Raw genomic sequence first — 17,206 nt, forward strand, 5'->3', positions numbered from 1 at the left:
TTTCCAGTGTCCTTCCTGGGAGTGACTCATTTCATTGCCCTTCAAGCAAACACGGACCCACACTGCTCGTTCTATGAACACAAAAAGTGGACGAAAGTTAACGTTTTTGTGGTGCAAAAGATAATGTAACGGAACATGTGGGTATGAGTATTTACAATAAAACGCAGACAAGGATTCCGCGGCCTGTTCTGGTGTGCGCTGGGGTGAACAGACGGCGAGGAGTTAATGGTTGAACTTCCCCGAGCTGGAGCAGCTGCTAGCTAGCCGGCTAGCCGATGGGCGTCGCCTTCTCCACGTCCCTGAAAGGTGTGGCGACTTTGGCTCACTGTGAAATTCCAGCTTTGACATCACTCCTGCCTTCTCACTGAGGTAAGACGGACTATCATCGAGTCTTTAAAGAATGTGGCTTTGTTCCCTGTCTGGTTTAACACTTTAACAGCCGGGGAAATGGGAGTTCATTGGCTAATTTGTCGGCTGTCGACGTTAAAAATCTGCATCTCTTACACGTGACACGGGCCACACTGTTACTCCAGAAAGTGTCAAACGGAGGTAGAGGGTGAAGTTTTACACGCATTTGTGGGAATAATTAACGTTGCGGAAGTGGGTGTTAAAATGCTGGCAGGGAGGCTGAGGTGGAGGATGAGCGCGCAGGGACACGGCACCACTAATGATTGTTGCGTTTTCCTTTACTTAGACTTTAATCTACAGGCACAGCCATGTCTGTTTGGGTGAGTCGGTACAACACAAGTGATTTAATATGAAGTGAGTTTGTAGGTAATCGGATAATGACGTTTAAATGAGAATTAAACAAGTTTTTCTGTATCGTAGGATGACTTGGACCTGCTGTTAGACTCCCCGTCGTCACTGACTGTGACTGTAAGTTCAATGGTGATGGGGTTTGATGATTTAGATTGGGACGAATTGTAAACTTTGGGTTAGTTTTATTTTAGTAATATGTTTATGTGTCATTGCTTTCTATCTGAGTATGCATCTGTGTATTTGTTAGTCCAGTGCAAGAGGGACTGTGAAAGACAAGGCCAACTTCAAAGCGGAGGAGGATGTGTCTGCACTCAGGGAGGGAATAGAAGGCATTGGTAAGATATTGATGTACTTTGAGATAGTTCTTGCAGTGGAAAATGATTTTCAAAAACGGAACCCATTTGAAATCTTAATATCCCAGGTAGAAGAAAAATACCAACATAAATCCAGAAAAAAGCGAAACGCTATGTTTGAAACATTAAGAAGAAAAATCCACACAATTTAGGCCATCAGTCATCAGTGCAAGACAATAACAATGGATAAATTGAGAGAGGAGCCACTGCTTCTCTGACTGTAGCAGCAGCCATCAAACGCTTCTAGGCTCAAGTCCTCTTGCTATATTGATTGAAATTGCATTCTTTAATTATGGTATTAAACTATAATTATTGGGGATATGAAGCTGTTTTTAAAATAGAATTTAATTCTCATTCGACCCTGTAGTACTCCACACGTAACCCCATTTTGAGAAATTGCAACATGTGGAGTGAAATATAGCCAACGTCGAGCCGGGGACAAAGGATTGTGGATCATCTTTCCTGTTCTAACAATCAGTTTCATTCCCTCAGATATGGACAGGAGCCCTTGAATTCAATAAATACAATAAAAACAAGTTTTTCAAATCATTAGGATCTGCGCCTATATATCTTTACCATTATTCGCCACACACCAGCCCAATGGCAGCTTTTAGTTTGCCAAACTAACTTTGTGTTGTTCAGAAATGGATTTTACAGAACAAATAATTTAAAGCTTTATAAACTTGAAACAGTGTAAATCTGTGCTTCCCATCATATTTTTTGGATTAATATTAAACCTTAAATTCCCCTCAAAAGAGCTTCATCCACTGGAGGGCGGTCATGAGCTGCAGCCCATTAAGTACAATAGTCTTTTTTTTTTTTTTTTGCAGGTACGACAGAAAAGACACTGATTGAGGTGTTGACCCAGAGAAGCAATGCTCAACGGCAGCTCATCGCGAAGGCCTACGAGAAGGCCACCGGAAGGGTGAGAGCGCTTCAAAATATTAACGGTGACTGTGTGAACATTGACGTCAGATATAAGATGTGTTTTATCACCTTTGCTGAATCAGAAATTAATAGCTGATCTGGAGGGTGACACTCATGGAGATTTCGAGGACTTGTTAGTAGCCTTGGTGACGCCTCCTGATGTCTACGACTGCCATGAAGTCATCAGAGCCATCAAGGTGCGATTGTTACATTTCTATTTTGTTCAGTAACGGCGTGCTGATACACCGGGTTTAGAAGCATGCTGAATTCATTTGAGATTTAGTGAGTTTGTTTGGGGGGGGGGGGGTGGTGTGTGACTCACCCATAAGAACACACCCTTTCTACATGTTGCACGATGTCATTTGGTGAAAAAAAATTTTGTGCTTTTTTTGTGTGTCCCACTCAGGGTGCTGGGACCACAGAAAGCACGCTGACCGAAATCTTTGCTTCCAGATCCAACAGACAGATGAAAGCTCTGTCTGAGGCCTACCTGGCAGGTCGGTATCTTCACCACCCCACTTGTCATGTCACTCACTGGATGGTGTAACAGCTTTCAAAAGATCCAGTTTCAAATTATTTTGAAATTGTCTACATGTCGCCGTTTCGTCTCAAGAAACTGGAAAATCGATGATTCATGATCTGAAGTCAGAGGTATCTGGAGATTATGGACAAGCGCTGCTCATCTTAGCTGAGGTAAATTATTGTGCTACCACAACACATTCCTGATAGCATCACGGCTTTATGTAGCCAGCTGAGCACTCCTGTGCTATTTCCAAAAAATGTGGAGGGAAGCAATCAAGGTGTTGACCCCCCCCCCCATAGCTGATTCTCAACTAAAATGTCTTTTTTTTTGTGCTGAATTAAGAATACACTGAATGTGTTTTTACGTGTCAAACTTTATTCTAACAGGGGAAGAGAGACGAGAGCACAGCTGTGGATAATGCCAAAGCTAAGGCCGATGCTAAGGTATAGCCATGGCGTTTGGATCGCGACTTCCTGCTTTTAATTTGCATATTTTTGCATGGAGTTTGGCTCAGGTAGTCCTGACGGAGGCATGTCCTCCTGTTCATTGTGTGGACGACCTGTTTGTCAAGCATATTGCGGAAAAATGCTGGTTTTCATCAACAGAATCAAACAAGCTGTAGTGGCTGGAGGATTTGATTTTGTAAAATGGGAAGGGGAACTAAAAAAAAAAAAAAAAAAAAAGTGACATAAAAGACAACCCCCCACCTCCAGGGTAGAGTAGCTTTTCATCCAGGGATTTGTTATTCCCCATCCGTTACACTTTTGTCTTGACCTTCCACATTCCCAGGGCCTGAAGGCACCACTCAGCCCACACCTCACTCACTGTTCAAGTATCCACCTGTTTATCTTTCTCATGAGTAACATTACAAAAGCTTCCTTTTTATTGCGTTAGTGCACTACACATCGGTTGAGGGGCGGGGCGAATGGGTAGTATGACATCACGAAACCTCACTGAAGGCTCTGACTTTGACCAAATTTATCCCATCACTGCTGTCATCTTGGTTCTTTTACTGCTTTGATCACTACATTCAACATTCGTCATCTCTGCTATTCTTTCATCTCAAACCCCAGACCTTTCTCTCTATGAACAGTAACATTTGTCATTATATTTTATCCCCTGGTCAAACACTGTATAACCCCCCCCCCCCCCCCCCCCCCCCAGGCTCTGTATGAAGCTGGGGAGAAGAAGTGGGGAACTGATGAGGGCAAGTTTATAGACATCCTGTGTCACAGGAGCATCCCTCAGCTCAGACAGAGTGAGTATTACCATTTTACTACTATCAGTAGTATCATTACCTTTATTCTGTATACCAGCATCACATCCTCAAGAATTCCCATCTGTTGTGTTCTGGCAGCTCTGGTAGAGTACAAGAACATCAGCAAGAAGACTCTGCAGGACAGCGTGGAGAGCGAGATGTCTGGAAACCTTGAGGACCTTTTAGTGGCTATTAGTGAGCTTTATGTCCATTTCTGTGTCGCAATATGAATCTGATTCATTCATCAGTTATTGAAATGAAATCATTAATATCAAACATTCTCTCCAGTCAAATGTGTGAAGAACGTCCCAGCGTACCTTGCAGAAAGGCTCTTCAAGAGCATGAAGGTGAGCTACTGCGCACCGCTGCCACCGTTTCACCAGAGCCCTGCCCTAAACAAAATCCACACACTGTTGTCCCGTTTGGCTACAGTAGACAATCACAGTCACCAGCAGTGGTGTGGAAAGGAATGTTAAGCCACCGTTTTATCCACCTCCCTGCAGAAATATGCCACGTTGGTTGTTTTGTGCTGTTGTGTGAATTAAACAACAACAGTTGCTCCTTTACGGCACGGTGCTCTCTAGGTGAACCCAATCAATTGGCATGTGAGTGTATTAGGTGAACAAAATACGATGGCTGCTCCCCCCCCCCCCCCTACATTCAGAAAGTATTTGTGCCTTTTATTGTCAGGGTGCAGGCACCACAGAGTCCATTCTGACCCGGATACTGGTCAGTCGCTCAGAAATTGATCTGCTGGACATCAGAGCGGAATACAAGAAGCTGTTTGGATACTCCCTCTACTCCCAGCTAGAGGTCAGTGTACACTCACACTCATGAAACAGTACTGCCAGATGTCAACTCCATGATCCCCCAAATCAGCCATCCGCTTTGACAAGCATGGCTCTCATTTCATTTAAAAATAAAAAAATAAAATAAAAATCAAAGCCAGAGGCTCCAGAAAAATCTTCACTTTTCCAGTGCTCCTTTCAAGTATCACGTCCCACACACACTTCAGTCAGGGAGAAAACGACCCTATGAAGTCATGAAAATTGTATTTCCAAAAGACAACTCAATTCCTAATATAAAATGTCTCCCATCAACCAGATTGTTTAAAAAAAAAAGGGGGGGGGGTTGTGCCCATCAGCTCAACTGGGAAGCTACATTAAATTCAGCTGAGACCGAGAGTCATGTGACAAACGCAGTAAATATTCAGCTGCGCCGCAGACGGCAGGATGTGGCCGTTTGCTTTTTTTCCCCAATCATGGCGACATTTGCGTGCACTAAAATGAATATGTATAATTGTGCAATTGTTTTTTTTGTTGCAACATCAGTTTTGTATGATGCGTTCTTGAAACGCAGATACAGATCTTTGCCCCTTCTCTCTCCTCATGCAGTCTGAAGTGTCCGGTAGTTATGGCGACGCCCTCAAACATCTTTGCGGCCAAGACGACTAAACTCCCGATGAGAAACATGTGGTGTGAGCTGTAGCTGGGAAGAAGCTCATCTTAAGACCAGACCTTTGCAACAGCATCTCACGGATACGTTAATTTGAATTTAGGGTGACTGGAACTAACGGTCTTAAAACGCTCTTTAATGTGGAATTCTAGCAATGTTCAACCAGAGAGGCTTCAGAAGTAGATTTTCACGGATTCCAAGATGCTGTTGGATGTCTTTCTGAACATATAAGTATTGTTTATATATCATGTGACTGACAGCTTGCGGTCAACAACTGCACATTTATCATTTTATGTTTGTGTATTCTTACAAATAACCAGAAAAGTTGGCAGCATAGAAAAATGTATCAATTTGTTTACAATAAATGCAAAAAAAACGATAACAAAACATGTTTATTTAAGGCTTTTGTTGAGGTTGCTGTAACCGACCCCCACGCAGGTCATTAGGACTTTATCTCCTCCTTTCCGTTCATCTTCTAAAGGTTTCTGAACTTCAATCTTGAACATGATCTGAAAGTATTCCCTTATGTGCCTGAGGAACTCGATCCTAGAGACAGAGAAAGACAGATGGGTGGAGGGGGGAGAGAAGGAAAATTTTTAAAATCGCAGGGAGAGACACTGACCCTCAGCTGGATACAAAGTACTCCAGCCGTCAATAAATAATACACACTAGAAGACTCATGAGTGTGTTAGGGGTTTACTCAGCTTGCCGTGACATCACCAAGGGCGTGTTAAATGACAGATTACACCGAAGTGGATACATTTGGTTTTGGTCAAAACTTCAGCGCTGGAAAGTGTGAATTATTCAGCCCAGATATTCAGAAAACGTATCAACACATGATTGAGAGCATGGCTGTGTGGTCTGTCACTGGTGTTACCTGAGCAGGAGCAGCAGTGTATTGTGATGGCACTGCCAATCTTCAGTTATCATAGTACTGTACTTGAGAGGGACACAGCACCGGTACCATGATAACTGAAAATGGACAGTTCATAGTTCACGCCTGGTTTCTGAAGAAGGTGACAGAGCCTGAAAGCATTTTTTTTTCAAAACATTTTTGAAATAGTTGGTATGCAGGTAACACATCCCACTTTCACCAGCAGCTCAAGTTCATCTTATATCCGATTCCTTCCTTCAGCTTCGTCTGCTGCTTTTTTGGTTTTGAGAATCAACAGACAATGGCTCCCTTTACATGGATGGCATTATTCTGATATTAACCAATGCTGGCATGCAGACAGCATTCCCGTAATTTAACTGCAATAAGGTCATACTGTGAGTAAGCAATGATCAAATTAAGTCAGGGAGTATTCTGAAGAAGTGTGTTTATTAGGTGAGATAAGATGTGTATTAATCAGGTGCTAGCGGATTTTTAGCAGGATATTTGGGACACGGGCTAGTCTGACTGCTCCAAAACCTGCCGCCCAGCTTCCATTAAGTGTTACTAGCGCCACTCTGAGTGATTTCCTGCATTACTTGCTAGAAAACACTCAAAATGTTCCAATGTGACAGAAATGGTTTCAGGTCAAATTCCAGCAGATTGCAGGGACGTGATGTGGGCAGACATCTTCAGAGTTTGAACCGACTTTTCTCTGGAGCACGTAAAAAGGAATATTTAATAAAAAAACTCAGCGAATCTCTGTCCATGTACATGTAGCTGGTGAAGCTGATGCGTATACAAGATGTTTCTGCCTTTAATATGTCAAGCATCTGTCCTTAGTGGGATGAAAATAACCCTACTGGTTTTTCAGCGGAGGACTAGTGGAAGAGTAACTGAACATGAGTGTCCAGTGCTTCTACATCTGGACAAAGTACATCTGTCTAATAATTTATGAGGAAGCCAAGTTCCTCTTCTAAAGTTTTAGTAGGGCAGGGAGGTGCGTATGCGTGTGTTTTTGTTGGAGGACAGTGACTTACGTGTATGGGGAGAGGGGTCCGAGCAAAACCTTCGACACGTCCTGTTGGCCAAGGGTCATCAAGAGCAGCGCCAGGCTCTGATTGGATGAATCCACGCAGCCCCCCTTTAACAGAGAACAGACAGAGCGAGAAAGAGAGAGAGAGAGCGAGAGAGTGTGAGTGAGTGTGTCCTCAGCAGCAACAACAACACAGAAATACGTCACAGAGGTGGAGATGTTTTGCAAAAGCTCAGCCACCCCATGATAACACCGACAGTCCACAGCTTCCAGAACCTTAATTAGCTAAAGCCTCAAATCTGACCAAGTGGATCGCCTCTGAAAATATGGTTTGGTGGAGAACCAAGTGGGTGTGTGGGGGATTTCAGGCTGATTCAATATTGATGGGGAATTCCAACAACGTAACACAAGGATTGCATACAGATTTTGAGGCGGACTGGTGCTTAAGTTAACAAAAATGAAAAACTTATGACTGCTTTTGTAGCTCCAGAAGGTCTTTGAAGTCTAAAACTATAACGACATTAAAAATAAATTAGGAAGTGTGGAGTTTAAATGAGGTGATGTTACAGGCACTCGGCTAGCCGCTTCAGGCTACATTCATGATAACAAATTAATAATAATAATATTAATAATGACTTGCTAACAGTTCCACAAAAAAAAACAAAACAAAACACAAAGCTTTGCTCAAACAAAGCGGAGACAAATTCATACTGAGGGTACTGATACAAAAACATGTTTGAGAGTGGAGGGATAACTGGAGCTGCATCCATGTTAATGAATCCTGCACGTGGCCCAGTCATTGTGACAGCCTGTCAGCAGGAATATGATTCAATTACATAATCATATCACCCAACCAGCAGCAGACTGTGGCCACATTGTTTTTATTGATGAGGCAGACGTTTTGGCATCTGCATTCATTCTACAAGTGGACATGTTTTTAAACTTGTTGTCAAATGAGCTGACCCCCTGTCTCGTAACTTAAAACTCTGAAACCATGTGCAGACATACAAACCTCGACATGATGGATGTTTAATGGCCTTTTCCGGTTGTGTCACAAAGCACGCCTACCTTCATGGTGATTACCTCATAAGTACGGATGTTCCATAGGGCTTGGTGTTGTTCTGAACTGCTGATAACGGTACCAGATCATATACCTCGACTTTGATATCGTGTCCTAAACAACACTTTTTTTTTTTTTTACATCGATCAAAATGAGAATTGCGTTTCCTTACAAACCTTTGGTCTTGGATGACAACTTTTTTTTCCAACCGTTTTCACACAGCCAAGAGTTTCAAAACATGAAAATACAAACTGATTTACAAGTTTAACTTGACTTTCAACTCTTTAGCTTGATGTTTAGTTTTAACTGACATTTTTACAATCAAAGCAGTTTTAAAGAATAATAATAATTAAAAAATGTTTTACTCCTTTGAACCTCAACTTTGATCCTGTACAAGGAAACATTTGAAATTTAATGAGGCAATTTGGTGGGTGCAGTTGAAGTACCGATGTCTGATTCCCAGCCTGACATTGCTAACATTTAACTTCAGAACATTAGTGTATAACCACAGAGTTCTGCCCCAGTAGCGATCTGAGCAGTCTCTGATGAGGACAAGAAACTGGACTCTTCTGGCTTCATTCACCTTTGGTGACTTCTCTCACGTGTCCTACAACTCCGAAAGCACAAAATCAAGTAAAATACCCGCGCACCTTACCTTTACACGATCTTGGGCAAGGAGAGTTCAACCTCTTCCACTTTCACTCGCTGTGCTCTTCTCTCATCACATTTAAGAATCACAAAAAAAGAAAGCGCCAACACTCCATTTGACACATTCAGGCTTTCAGAAAAAATATGACATTAACATCTCCCGTGAGACCAGCGGCTATCAACCAACCAAGCAACCACAAGGCCGTGTGGAAAAGTCCCTTGAATCCCTCCTGCCAATGCAAACTCCCTCTTAACAGTCAAATGTACCCAAAATGTGTCCAGGTGCACCTATAATTACTCGATCATTACACTATTACATTATTTTACAATCTGGTCAAAACTGAAAAACCAAGGTTTAACGTCCAGACTTTACAGAACTGGTGGATGAAAGTTCTAGTTGCGCTAATTCTGAAACTGTTAAACCTTTTTCACTTACAAGTGAGAAGATGAAAAAAAATAAAGCCACTCCGAACGACCACCTTAATTAGTAGTTGATTGTTGCTAAATCCCCATACCGCGCGCGCACACACACACACACACACACAAACACACGCACGCGCGCAACATTACTGAATAAATTTGAGTCAAATCAAAATGCTCACCAGAATGTGTTGAAGAGCACTACTTACATCAGCTTGTGCCCGTTGTTGATGTTTCCTCCAAAAACAAAATGTCCACAGTGTGTATTTGGTCTACTACAGGAAGACTGTACTGATTAACCCTAGAGCAAACAGACGCACGCACAGAGCACCCATGCAGCAACATTTTGTTTTCCTTTTTCTGTTTTCAAAAAAAAAAAGAAAAAGAAAAAAAAAACCCTCATCCAGCAGGCGAGTCGCTCGTTCTCGTGTCCTCTTCCTGACAGCACCTCTCGCCAGCCTGTCACTGTGCTGCAGTTGTTCAACACCAGCGGTTATTCAAATCCTGTCGCGTCCGAACCAGGTGAATCTACCTGAGCGACCACGAGGGGCGGCTTCTTAAAGACAGCATGTTAAACGGAGGGATTTCTGAACCTTGGTGTTCGGAGGCTGCGTGACAGAAATATCAGCTCCTCACTCTGCTGCTTGGAGTGAGGAGGATGCGTGTGACAATATTGCTCTTTCAGAGTTAATCAGCAGCACTACCCTGACCAGCTAACTGGACTCACATGGCTCGTATGAGGGGGCTGAGAGACGAAGCCACTCAAGACACAGATTCTCTGCGTCTAACTGGTCGTATTCTGATGAAGCCTGCTCTTTTTTTCCTGTGGGCCAACGTGAGGTGATTTGTTTAGAGTTCCAGCCGAGTTATGTCGGCTCGTAAAGCTGCTACAGGGAGGAAAACCACGGGAGTTGTTGAATATGGGCAGACAGAAATGCTCATAAAGCCATTTATTGTTCATACCAGGGATGCACCATCCCCATTATGTACTGCAAAATATACTCTGAAACACCCTGATAAAGTCGTGAATCAACATTGCAGACTCGGGACGCATGATATTGGACTTTTTCCAATATCCAATATGCTGATACTTTACAACTTGTTTGACCAATAGTTCATTTTATCTGTATCAAAAAAAATAATTCAGATATTTTTCTCCCATCCAGGAGAGATGTCCGGCTCAGCTAGTAGAGAAAAACACTCTCGCTTGATTGCATTTTCATCACCATGGGCGTCACGGAGCCCAGGATGCCCTTTGCCCTTGCAAAATAACCTCGCAGAGAAACTCCATTCTATGCAGTAAACTATACACTGTGTTTGCTGTGAATTTGATGTTCACAGCCACTCGTGAAGGGAACCGAGTAGGCCTGCTTCATTGCACGACTCAAATCCTTGTTAAACTCGCCACTTCCAGCGTCTAACTTGCTGGCTAGCTTGCTCACTCAGATGTTGCTGCTGTTTCAAGCTGTTGGGAGGTGTGTGTGTGTGTGTGTGGGGGGGGGGTGGGTGTGTGTATTCAAAACACTTCTTTTGAGTCCAACTTGTATTTCCACATCAACGTACTTATATAACCGCTTTCTCAGAAGGCTGCAGCAACTCCCGTATCGGAACTGAGAGCAATTTTGATGAAAACCTCTAAAAAGGAAATACCCTAACGTTTCCCACATTGTGGTTGGTGTCCATAAACTGATTCACTGTCACATTCCAGACTTGATGGCCATTACTGGGGAATGTGGGTAAACAAGGCCAGAGAAGGTCAGTGTTGCATGCTGTCATCCTGATTCTGTATGTCAGGTATTCCCCAAAGAATTCCAAATTGTCTCCCGACTCTCATATGAACCACCAGGGATAATCAGAGGTAGCTTCCAGGCCAGTAACCCAACAGAGGCTTGATTCTATGTCAGGAAGTAGCAGTGTTAAAGTACTGCATCAAAGCTTTGAGAACACAATGAGGCTTCATTGCTAATTTGGCTTTCACATGAACACTCTCTTAAAGTGCTGCACAATTAATCCAACCCAATGTCGGGCTGTCCCGTTACATAACTCCAAACCCCCCCCCCATACATTAATCAGTACTGCGCAATTGTTGCACAAATGCCTTTCCTTTTTCAACAAATGGATTTTTAATTTTACTGCTATTCATACAATTTGTCAAAATCATTGTTCTTCTGAAGTACCGAACAAATGTTTGTTTTGTTCATTTTCTTTATGCTGGTTTAAGTTTGTGTTTCTAAATCGAGTAGCACACGTTTCCAAAGTAGTTATTGGCATTTTTCTAGACAACTAAGTAGAATCACAAAAAAAAACACAATTATTATAATATTGTGCACAATAATACAAATAGGACTTTTCCAACAATTGCGCAGCACTACTCACTACTAAAAGTCATAAAATACATCCTCCCATCCAACAATAACAATGATAAGAAGAAGAAGAAGAAATCAGCACTGGATGTTCTGCTAACTGTTTTCCGACTGTTTACAGTGCAGGCAGGCTATCACTATGCCTGCAAGCATTATGCACATAAAACCGGATGGGTTCTTTACTTTGAATGGCAGTTGCTTATGAAATTGGTTCGATGTTGCCTGCACTATTTTCAGTAACTGAATAAGTCACACACCATGCAGGCCTTTGGTTTTGCATTGGACCGATCTGAAGCAGATTTGGATGTTCAGGGGCTTAAACGGTTTATGCAAAGGCTGAAAAAAGTCAGACACTCCTGTGACATGCAGAGGCAGTGGACCAGCCTCCAAGCCCCGGGTGCCGGCGTGTGAGTATGTGCCAAGGTAACATGGCTTACCCGATGAACCTCCTCCAAAAGCAGCTTGGCGCAGTTCCTGCCCAGGTCTTCTGGTAGTACAGGGTCTCCCTGACCCTGCGGCGTGGACGACATCTCAGCACTGAGGAAGCAGCCGTTAAGCGTCTCTGCCACCAGCATCAGACCGAAACCTGGAGACCTGCGGCAAAGCACCAGGGATCATTCAGTACTAGAGAAAAGCTGAGAACCAGACAGAAACACATGCGAATTGCAGAGAGGACTGGAACTTGGCTTACACATGAATGCACTAATGCCTGTGTGGGTACCAGACATGTCCAAATACTCACTTGCCAGAGTTGGCTCCCTTCATGTGGTCGGTGTGGATGTAGATATCCGGGAGCAGCCCGTTGAGGATGCCCCTCGCTGACTCCACTATCCTGTTGGCCATCTGAGGAGAAACCCGCACCGAGTACCTGAATTTATGTCATCAAGGAGGAAGAACCGGACGAGGGTGTGGGAACAAAACTGGTTGGTCTCCATATTGGAGGAAAAAACAAACCAAGAATCTCAGATCATTCTGACGATAAAAGTTAATTAAAAATACCAAAACTAGTCTTAAGGGCTTTTCGGCTTTGTGCGGATTTGCTTTTCTTTGTCTCAAACTGTAAACTCAAAGTCTTTAGTTCTGAACTTCAATAAAGTATAAATTGTGACTTTTCATAGAGTTACATCAACAGTTTTATTTATCAACAATAAGAATAATGTTATCTACAGCCCTGGTGGATCATGCAGAACACATCTGGATTGGTGGGGTTCAAATTGGTGTTGCTTTCTCCAGCCATGGTAAACGAGGTGAGAAGGATACGCCACTCCTCTGATTCTCTTGATCTTCCCTGGATCTGTGAGCTGCACTGGTCGGATGGTTCTGCGGACAGGACAGGTGAGAACGACCTCCCCTCCCCCTCCAGGTGCCATTCCTCTCTTAACCACCTAAGGGAGCAGAAACAGAGAACTGAATGTGGGGTGGCCTCCAGGACGAGTCAACCAAAAAACTACATCATGCACGCGTGGCGAAGCCCTCACCTTGATGTCGAAGGCCTCTCCATCGATCCCAAACTTCTTCATGAGAGGAAGGGCGGTGGCCTTCAGTAGATCCACCTGCAGGGCACGGAAGGTTTAACCCCTCAAACATGATTCTGTCTGGAAAGAGTTGAAACTGGCAGCCTAGTCAATGGGCCATTTCACAGGATGGCAAGAAGCGGAGACTCTCCTCAGTGTTTCCATGACAACACCTATTGCCAACTTCATTCTTGTCTGTGGTTTGTTGACACGATTTAGAACAATGGATCTCAGAGCAAAGAGTAAGAAAAAAAAGGTGAGGCGTGTTATTGTTCATGCTGAAACAACAAATTCAATTCAGGCAGATTTAAGGGTGAGGAAATTGTCACGGTGAGGAAAACAGAAATAGAAAAGTTATCATGTGAACCCTAAATTGTGGGCATTTCAGCAACAAGCCATTTTCCTGGAAATAGATAGCGGTGTTTTGTCAGAATAACTCAAAAAATATGATGCAGATTTCCACCAAAGTAGGTTTGGGGGAAGTTAGCATAGATTAAGGAGGAAGTAATTACATTTTGGGGGCGGATCTGTTCCTTTGTGGTGGAAAAATTGCATGTTTTTACATCGGGTTTGGCTGAGTTCACCTTGGCGGTAACGTGTGCTCTCCGTCTCCGTCTATCTAGTTGTGTCAAGTGAGGAGAAGCTGTGCTGAACAGTTGCATTGTGGACACGAAACTGTTGTAAACAGATCAGCCAGTGAGTGCCTTCAAAAAGCATAACAAATGAGTGTTGTGTAATGGACTTTCACGATGTGTCGGCTTGGGGAAAGTTCAAGGCTGACAAAGTGACAAGTGTAACAACGATGCAGAGTAAAAACTGGAGCAAACAGGGAGGAAGTTGTTGATTTACCCCCCCCCCAAAAAAAAAATTAGTTGCCCAGTCAGACATTTTTCGGTCTGACTGATAAAACAACATGGATAATGGGATCACGAGTTAAGTCATTCACACCAGCAGCATAAACAGGAGGTGATTCTCACTGTGGGGTCTGTGGGGTCATTGGTGACTCCCCTCAGGGTGGCCTTCAGGGGGGTCTTCATGAACGGAGCCAGCATGAGCAGAGCCTCCAGGTAGTAGCCGACAGAGCGCTGCAGGTTACAGTCGTGTTCCACGGGGCCGCCGTATAACAAGCCAGGCTGGTAGAAGAGCACCGTGCCTGGTGGAGATGGAAAAATAACGGCAGTGAGGGAGTGCATACTGTGGTCAGACACTCTGCAGACCATGAGCTTTAACTGTGTGTGTGTTGATGTCTATAGCCCCTTTCACACTGCACCAAAGACGCGGATGAACATGGGTGTTTAGGCACTCTGAAAGGGTCGACTCCACATTTTGACCCGCATCCACCGACCCTCGGCTCTGCTCGGCTTGCCTGCAGTGTGAAAAATGCAACCTGCGTTGTCTCAGGTTTCCTGCGACTTTCCTGTCGCAGTCTGATTTTTTCACTGGGCCACCTTTCAGGCTGTCATTGTGGAAGCTCCGGGAAAAATAAAAAAAATAAAAAATCGGGCTGGGCTGCTCACTCATCTCGATAAAATCTTGGCCTCTGCCATAACACCAGTCTTCCTGTTGATGTCCCCGAGACGATCTCCTTTTCTCCTGACAATTTACATGTGTATAATCTTACATGAATTAATCTATGCTCGTGAACTCCCACCTACAGGGAACCCTAACGTGAACTGCGCAAGTGTCACCGTGTTCATCGACAACTTGTATAGCGATTTTCACATCTTTTTTATCGATCAGGGTAGCGCACTGGCAAGATCCTGAAATCTGCAAGCTGCTCACCATCTGTGGTGAAGAGGAGACCCAGCGGCAGATGTCTGGAACCGTATGTGACGCGGTGATTTATGGGAACATCACCAGCATTTTGAGACACAGCACACTTTGAATGCGCCCTAATGCTGAGCAAATGCGGGTCCAAAAACCCGCTTTGACACACGTTTCAGTGTGAAAGGGGGGTATATGAGTGTGTGTGTGTGTGTGTGTGTGTGTGGGTTCAGCCAAAATGAACAGATGAACACTTGCTCGCAGGAAACACAAAAACCTGGAACAGGAATAATCCTGCGTCACCTTCACATCGTCACTCACCCGTTTGGTTGATCTCTATTCTGGAGCCGTTGGTCACTTTGTCCAGCAGCCTGATGAAACTGGCTTCAAAATCTGGTGATGGAACCAGGAAACATGAAGTTCAAACCTGAATATTGCAGAACATTTGACTTCAGGTAGATTTAGATGCTTTCTGTAACAAAAATCTCATAAAACCCTTACTTATCTATCAAAATGCAATTCTCATTTTTACTAGAACTATCATCTGAACACAGTAATTCATTATTTATAAATATTTAAATATTTCCTCCACATGTCAGATTAAATGTTTATCATCCAGTAACTGTTCCAATGTTAAGAGAAAAACCCACAATGAACTGACTTTAAGGCATTTTATTTGATGAATTCTGATGTTGCGGAAGTAAGAAATATTTCAATTGAATTTAAACAACAGTTGTGTCTGAAAACGTGCAAGTTTTTCAATATGTTCCTAATAACTTCCTACATTCAATCGAGCAATGTAGAATTACTCCTGCCACGGATCAGGGATTATATTTTTTTCAGTTTATTCTGTGTGGGAGGGAAATGTTAAGGAAGGACTTTATCAAAATGAATAAAACTGTAAAAAACAGTTTAATTTTCACAACTTGCTAAAAAATTTTAAAATATATCATGTGTTAGAATTACTCTAGAGATAAATATACACATGCAAAATATCATTACATTAATATTTCCTGAGAAAATCAACTATAATTTTTTTTAAAGCTTTTATGAACCTCTGTTACTGGTCAGGGTTGGCTTACCAAACTTCCAAATTTTAAAAGTACAAAATTATAGCAACGCCGACCACAATGTAATAAGCATTAAAGACAAAATAAAACTTTAAACTGTGGGCGGGGGTCTCGATTTGTCAAGGAGCTGTGCATAAATACATCATCTTCAGATTTAAGTAATCGACAAACGTCACGTTTGCAACTGTTTTCCCCTAAAAAATAATCAGAGCATCATTGGAGATGAAACTAAATAACACTTCCTGCTCCGCAGCATTTCAACATTTTCTGTTAAATGATAACATGGTGCTGTGTTTGGGGAACTTCAGGTAACCCTCCCAAACATCACTCAAACCCGCTAAAGTAAAGAAGCTAACATATGACTGCTTTCCACTCGCGATAAAGTGAGATATGTGCTCATATAAAGCAATAAAACATGTATCTCATGTGTTCACTCGTGTGCCCTCGTTCCTCCACCTCTGACGCCGTTCTTTAAAACACACTCCCAACTGCGTAATGGCTAGCTGGTTAGCTAGCAAGCTAACTGCGACGCCACACGAAGAGGGACGCTAAAACTCACCGCGCAGCCCCGGGTTGTCATCTTTAGATCTTATATTTTTGATTTTAACACGCTTTCCGCTTAGGGTGGATAAAACCAGCCGCTGTCTGAAGAAATTGCAGCCGTCGTGGACAAGTCCGTGGCTGGCCATGTTGTTGTTGTTTCTACCAGGCGTCAGTGGAAATCCACGTGTGTTTCTCCAGGAAGACGTTGATGGGAGGCGAGGGTACGGGAAGACGGAAGGGTCTAAATTGTTCCTTAACACCTGCCTTCTTATTTTTGAGGAATTTTTGGCATTGTAGACGCATTTGCTGCTGTCTACAGGAAAACTGAACTGACATGGTCACGCTTTGTGTTCATGTATAACCCGGAATAATACAGAAAGTATAAAACCGCGTTTAGCAGTGTGTTCTGCTTGGATGGTTTCTTAATAGGCTGCATGGCCGCAAATGGCCACGAGATGGCAGTATACTACCATTAATTCAAATCAAATGCCTTGAGGGCACAAAATGTAAACAAATGAACAGTGTGTTAGCATAATCTCCTTAAATCGGTCTGGAATGTTAGATTAAAATCAAATAACTCTGAATTGAAATAAGATATCAAAATAATAATAGCTTCAGGTCTATTTGAACATTAGACTTGTG

At 43.0% G+C, this 17,206-nt stretch overlaps 2 protein-coding genes across 2 annotated transcripts; one reads left to right on the forward strand and one right to left on the reverse strand.

Moving 5' to 3' along the window:
* Positions 1-34: 34 nt before the first annotated feature.
* LOC147244109 (annexin A3-like) lies at positions 35-5,652 on the forward strand. The gene is made up of 14 exons (XM_086188289.1): positions 35-369; positions 695-728; positions 829-876; positions 1,007-1,094; positions 1,943-2,037; positions 2,123-2,236; positions 2,446-2,536; positions 2,653-2,732; positions 2,949-3,005; positions 3,727-3,820; positions 3,920-4,015; positions 4,109-4,167; positions 4,511-4,633; positions 5,215-5,652. Exons 2-14 carry the CDS (start codon positions 717-719, stop codon positions 5,272-5,274), a joined length of 1,017 nt encoding a protein of 338 aa, XP_086044415.1. The 5' UTR covers positions 35-369; positions 695-716; the 3' UTR covers positions 5,275-5,652.
* rcl1 (RNA terminal phosphate cyclase-like 1) lies at positions 5,386-16,795 on the reverse strand. The gene is made up of 9 exons (XM_086188290.1): positions 16,581-16,795; positions 15,273-15,344; positions 14,165-14,340; positions 13,152-13,226; positions 12,934-13,058; positions 12,416-12,541; positions 12,111-12,267; positions 7,187-7,290; positions 5,386-5,821 (listed from the first exon to the last, which is right to left on the reverse strand). Exons 1-9 carry the CDS (start codon positions 16,708-16,710, stop codon positions 5,668-5,670), a joined length of 1,119 nt encoding a protein of 372 aa, XP_086044416.1. The 5' UTR covers positions 16,711-16,795; the 3' UTR covers positions 5,386-5,667.
* Positions 16,796-17,206: the final 411 nt, after the last annotated feature.

Source organism: Aulostomus chinensis, chromosome 19, assembly GCF_037954235.1.
Source record: "Aulostomus chinensis isolate RoL2024-O1b breed Wild chromosome 19, RoL_Achi_v1.0, whole genome shotgun sequence".
Classification (NCBI taxonomy): Eukaryota; Metazoa; Chordata; class Actinopteri; order Syngnathiformes; family Aulostomidae; genus Aulostomus; species Aulostomus chinensis.

Excerpts from the sequence above, each read along its gene's own strand:
- LOC147244109 (XM_086188289.1), top strand. Across the intron at positions 4,168-4,510 it reads GGCTCTTCAAGAGCATGAAG|GGTGCAGGCACCACAGAGTC; the intron begins GTGAGCTACTGC and ends TTTTATTGTCAG. Across the intron at positions 4,634-5,214 it reads CCCTCTACTCCCAGCTAGAG|TCTGAAGTGTCCGGTAGTTA; the intron begins GTCAGTGTACAC and ends CTCCTCATGCAG.
- rcl1 (XM_086188290.1), bottom strand. The coding sequence starts at position 16,710 with ATGGCCAGCCACGGACTTGTCCACGACGGCTGCAATTTCTTCAGACAG. Across the intron at positions 15,345-16,580 it reads TGACAACCCGGGGCTGCGCG|ATTTTGAAGCCAGTTTCATC; the intron begins GTGAGTTTTAGC and ends TTCCATCACCAG. Across the intron at positions 13,059-13,151 it reads GAGAGGCCTTCGACATCAAG|GTGGTTAAGAGAGGAATGGC; the intron begins GTGAGGGCTTCG and ends CTGCTCCCTTAG.